This window comes from Tachysurus vachellii, chromosome 13, assembly GCF_030014155.1.
Source record: "Tachysurus vachellii isolate PV-2020 chromosome 13, HZAU_Pvac_v1, whole genome shotgun sequence".
NCBI classification, from domain to species: Eukaryota; Metazoa; Chordata; class Actinopteri; order Siluriformes; family Bagridae; genus Tachysurus; species Tachysurus vachellii.
In genome coordinates this window covers 8,433,886-8,439,885 of record NC_083472.1, presented here as the reverse complement: position 1 = coordinate 8,439,885, position 6,000 = coordinate 8,433,886, and the positions used below count along the sequence as shown (strand labels likewise).

General features: G+C 37.2%; 1 protein-coding gene across 2 annotated transcripts in view; it reads right to left on the bottom strand.

The window, feature by feature from the left end:
* Positions 1 to 1,502: 1,502 nt before the first annotated feature.
* glra1 (glycine receptor, alpha 1) overlaps positions 1,503 to 6,000 on the bottom strand; it is a 48,904-nt gene continuing 44,406 nt past the window's right edge. For both annotated transcript variants that reach the window (XM_060885754.1, XM_060885755.1), the window contains one exon: positions 1,503 to 5,275. In XM_060885754.1, coding sequence (XP_060741737.1) covers positions 4,991 to 5,275 — 285 coding nt within the window. In that variant the 3' untranslated portion in view covers positions 1,503 to 4,990. The remainder of the gene's footprint in view (positions 5,276 to 6,000) is intronic.

The window sequence follows — 6,000 nt, the reverse complement described above, 5'->3', positions numbered from 1 at the left end:
CTAGTGTGAAGCTTTCCCAGAAGAATGGAGGTTATTATATCAGCAGAGGTATGGGATCTGGTGTGAAACCTTCCCAGAAGAATGGAGGTTGTTATAACAGCAGAGGTATGGGATCTGGTGTGAAACGTTCCCAGAAGAATGGAGGTTATTATAACAGCAGAGGTATGGGATCTAGTGTGAAGCCTTTCCAGAAGAATGGAGGTTGTTATAACAGCAGAGGTATGGGATCTAGTGTGAAGCTTTCCCAGAAGAATGGAGGTTATTATATCAGCAGAGGTATGGGATCTGGTGTGAAACCTTCCCAGAAGAATGGAGGTTGTTATAACAGCAGAGGTATGGGATCTAGTGTGAAGCCTTCCCAGAAGAATGGAGGTTATTATAACAGCAGAGGTATGGGATCTAGTGTGAAGCTTTCCCAGAAGAATGGAGGTTATTATATCAGCAGAGGTATGGGATCTGGTGTGAAACCTTCCCAGAAGAATGGAGGTTGTTATAACAGCAGAGGTATGGGATCTGGTGTGAAACCTTCCCAGAAGAATGGAGGTTATTATAACAGCAGAGGTATGGGATCTAGTGTGAAGCCTTCCCAGAAGAATGGAGGTTGTTATAACAGCAGAGGTATGGGATCTAGTGTGAAGCTTTCCCAGAAGAATGGAGGTTATTATATCAGCAGAGGTATGGGATCTGGTGTGAAACCTTCCCAGAAGAATGGAGGTTGTTATAACAGCAGAGGTATGGGATCTGGTGTGAAACCTTCCCAGAAGAATGGAGGTTATTATAACAGCAGAGATATGGGATGAGATGGACAACAAGCACATGTAAACATAATGGTCAGGTGTCCACAAACATTAGGTCATGTGGAGTGACTCCTAAGTCACAACCCACTTCTTTCTTTATTTATTTGATATTTCATAAACTTTCAAAGTAACACCAAACATTATTGTTTGAATACAAAAACTACAGTGAAGCTAATCATAAGAGGTTAAGATTATTTTAGCTGCACATCAGTATACACTACAATGATAGTTTCTGATCACGAATTGCTATGTAAATGTGAAACATATTTATATCCAGTAGTAAAGCAGAACGAATTGTTATTTACAGGGCTGTGTGAACAAACTGAGATGCACAGCTGAATAAGAAAGCCCGACCAGATCATACAGAATTTACTGTGTACATCCTGTCCCTCTGTCCTCCATTGTAACGCTCATTCATAATGAAATATTCAGTGCTTGTGTTTATCCTCGAAAATAGCATAATAACATCAACATTATTTATTGATAGTTGCTTTGGGTGCATTGATATTAGAACAAACAAACACCTGTATCATCAATTTAGTCTTAGAAAAACACACAAGAGCCTCAGAGTAAATGTCTATGAACAAACACAAAGAAGCAAGTGTTTTAATTTGGATAGTCTAATATTACAAAGCTTTTTGAGTTTGTTAACATAAGTCAACTGTCCAAATGGCCACAATCCTAAAAAGAAAACCAGTTCAGATACTTTGTTCAGAAAACCTTTAATAGTAGAATTAGCTTTAGCATAATGACATATTTCAATAAATATTTAATTATATACAGATACAGCAGAAATGGTACATTCCGTTTTTTCTTCAAATTGCTCACATTTCTGTACAAGCCAAAAATATCTGCCATTATTTATATTCATGCAAAATATTCTGTTTCAGATTTAGAAATAAAAAAAGAACATATTTGCTTTTTTTTTTACTGCTTAAAAGGGAATTGCACACTTTAATTATGATTAATAGCAAAATGAAGAGATGCACTTTGTGCCAATACAAGATATACACAAGTAAAACAAATAAAGAAAAATATAGATTAAGGCCATACAAGCTTATGCAAAAAAAAAGAATTTCCAAAACCTTCTCCACGGCTTTGTGTTCACAAGAGACGGTCATGCCAAATGTCACTCTCAGTGATCACCCTTAAAGAGTTAGCATTAAAAAGGTATCAATAGAAGTGAAGAAATCATAAACGAATAGCATCATGCCTTATAAACTGACAATTTTAAAGAACCAATGCAAATTTTTAATTTAATTTTTGCATGATAGTTTTGCCTCCTAAAGGCGGGGTTGCACATAGCAGATGTTTCACATTGCTCCGTTCGTCATTTCCAAAACACTATGAGTCCTCTGTGACTGTCCAGTCTCTAGAACCGCAGCTTGCAGTTAAAAGAGAGGATCCGAGTGTGAGTGCAGTCTTATACACAAAGGACGAAACAGCAGCGTGAGTACGATAAGTGGCTTTGAAGCAGCGTTTATCATCAAGGGTGTTTGGGGAAACAGCAACATTTAGCTAAGCATAAGTTTTACAAATGTGTTAAAACAGTGTGGAAGATGTTGGATTTGATTTGATTTCACAGCTGACAGAAATGGATGAAGCCAAAATGTTAATTGTACAACACAATTAGTGTATGAGAGGATTGCAATGAAGAAAGGAAATAGTCATTATTCCTAACTTAAAAGCTACGAATCCAAAATAAAATCTAGCCATTCAATAGTTTTGAGAATGAATTGCTGATCAGTTGAGTAGCTGCATGGATGCAGTGCTACGGAGTCTGAAACTAACTGAACACAAAGACGGCTACTGCTGATTAAAAGTGGGTCAGAATTCACAAGAGTTTACTTGTGTTCTGAGCATTTATAGTAGAGAGAAAGAGAGAGAGAGAGAGAGAGAGAAAGAGAGAGAAGAGAGAGAGAGAGAGAAAGAATGAGAAGAGAGAGAGAGAGAGAGAGAGAGAGAGAGAGAGAGAGACAGGACTGTCATTCATAAGAAATTCAAATAAATAAATGAGATTTCTCAAGAATTTAACATGACATAATGGCTCAGAGGAGGAGCACAAAACAACACGGTTTAGGATTTTGCCACAATTTCCTCTCCCATGATTCCATGCGGCACACAATTTTCAGGCCTTGCACAAGCTGAATCATCTGTCCTGGAGCGAGAAAAGTGTTAAACCGAGAGGTTTTGTGATGATTGCACTCCGACAGACCATGAGACAGAGACATTCCCACTCTAATGAAAATCTAATGTACATTCATTTCTCATTTCAGACGTACAAACCGATATTTGAATTCTACTTAAACAAATACATGAATAAATATGGGCCTTGTGCGATAATTACACCTCTTATTAATTCCATCACATTTTCTCCAGGCAATGCTACAAAAACATAAATATGATATAATATTTCAGATAAAAAGATGAACCCTTTACATCGGGTACTCGCTTGCACAGCTGAAAGGCAGTGGCGACGCTTTAAGGAGATTGCTCTTTGGCCAAGAAAACAAATCAAGTGAATAAACAGAATGAGGAGTGGAGAGAAACACTGCACCAATCTCATGAATGGTAATGAATCATAATTCACACTGCCTCCAGGACCTTGCATGGCGAGAATGCAGTTTCATTTCTTTCAAGAAAATAAAACATTAGCAAAATTGGGAAAATGAAAATGGGAGGAAAAAAATAATGTGCATAACGTGTAAAAAAAAAAAAAAAGGTACCTTTGTCATGCATAGTGGACAGAGTGCTTCTTTAAGAATGAATGAACGAACAAACAAACAAACAAACAAACAAACAAACAAACAAATAAATAAATAAATAAATATAGCCACAACAAGACTAGGACATTTAAGGAAATAAAAAAAAACAAACAAAGAAAATAATTGCATATATTCATATTGCATAGAGAAGCCAGATGAGGATGTAATCCATGGAAGCATGTTGTAACCAAAAATCATCATTTAAATACAATGCAAATGATTAACTCTGCTGCACAATACATACTTTGATTTAAAAGTCACAGTAATACACATTTGGTTGTTAGATATTTATATTTAAGTGTATGGTTGCGCTGGTTGCTTATAAAAATAACACTTTCTGCTGGAGCTGATGGTGATGCGGAAAACAACACAATGCTGTTACAGGGAAGAAAATTATCACTTTTTTCATGATGTCTATGCTTTGAAAATGCAAACCGATGGAATGGAGCTGAGAGATAAAACACTTCTCATACGTTTTCCTCTAGTTTCGGTCATGTCATAATACATAGCTTGTAAATATATCTGTTGTCTGAATAAATAAAGCAATAAAGGTTTATAGCCCAAAGTTTTTTGTTTTTTTTATCTTTTTTTTTTTTGTTGTTGTTCACAAAAGCTGAGGAAAATGGTACAGCGACATGCTGTTCACTTGGCACGTGAGTAAATGACATAATCTGGACAAAAAATTCACACTGACCACAGCTGGTATAAACAATATATTTCTGACGGTCACTCGTCAAGCTTCCACTGTTAAAGTGACATCATGACATCAGGACGTCATCATCATGACATCCTGTTTTTCTGGGCATTGACAAGTGCTTGCAATACATATATTGAAGCAAATCTAGACATAGATATAGATATATTCCAGCGCCTCTTGCATTACTTAATTATGGAAGCACCAAACCATCCGCGTGGCGTTCTTTTAAAACCTTTCCGTTTTCCAGTAAGCTCTCTTGAAATAATTTGAGTTTTGCTTTTAAACATTTGATATATTACAGTGCTGCATGTAATCTCCTTCATATTCCCATAATGCAGCATGTCTTCACGTTGCAAAAAAAATAAGAAAGTCTCACATGAGCAACAGCCCCTTGAATTTCAGTTTGCTCAGAGGTTCTCTGATGTATCTGGGAAAGTCTAATATTTATGTTGCCATTTTTATTATATTTTTTAAAATTTTTTAGTAAATATATTGCCACATTCATATCATGCATTTTACTGCATTGCTATTGCACAGGTCCAGATTATTCAGGAGAACCGGAGGAAAAAGGACAGATGAAAGAAAAACGAATATTGAGAAATACCTCTGCCAATGACTCGGCACTGAAAGCAAGTGAGTGCTGAGGAGAGGATGTGGGCACGGGGGAGAGGTGGGGTGGTGGTGGGCAGCGACAGCGGCAGCTTTTTCAGCTCGGATCTCACCCTTTATATTTACTGCTTGTGAATATCCTCGCTGCGGATGATCTTGTAAATGATCCAGTAGAAAATGTTAAAAATGAGGAAGACGAGTGGGAAGGCGACTCGCGACACCGTGTCGATGCGCTTGGCGCGGCTGATGAAGAGCTTGCGCATCTCCTCCACGGTCTTCTCAGGTGGCATGCTGGACGCAGGCGCATTGTTGTTGCCCTTGATGGCCATGCCGTCTTTTGCCTGCAGACATGCAGGGCCCATGCCATAGGCTGCAAAGCTGAAGCGCCCTTCACCTGCCTCGTCCTCCTGCAACACACACACCAACATACCCCTTCTGTTAGCAGTCCAAATGCAAGTTTCGTCAAATATTAAATGCTCCAATTTCCTCTTAAAATATTAACATAGGCCAATTATTTGACTATCAAACCTACTTAACCTTTTTTACCAGTACACTGGTGTTTCATTTCGCCGGTTGAAAGTCATTGGACATTGTCAATTAGTATAAACAAATGAATTCTTTTATGGCATCAAGACACTATAAAATTAGTTAAGACACTCTTGGCTTTCAGTGTGAATTTTATTCGTTGAAGATAACACCTTAAAATTCTAGGTGCTTATGAACAACACTTGGGGCATCTCAGAGATCAGCAATGGGTTTGATATCATCATTTACTTTAAAGATAGAAACATTTGTGTGAAAATAATACCCTCTTTTTCTTTTTTAGGAACTTTTCTATAAATATATTGCCCCTACTAGACTAGGTAAAAACAGAAATACTCATGAAAAACAACAAATTCTACTCTCTCTCTCATGAGACATTAACCACCACTGTGGAGTGTGACATGCTCAAAATTCAATGCTGAATATGGGCACAACCAAAACTTTTCATTTTTCAGCCTCTGGTAAAAACAGTTAAAATCAGTTTCCCAAAATGTCAAGCTTGTTCCATTGGCAGATCATTTTAAGCATTTAGTTCTAGAACAAAGCAAATATAGAATAAGAAAATGTAAAGTTGGAAATGAGGAAAATG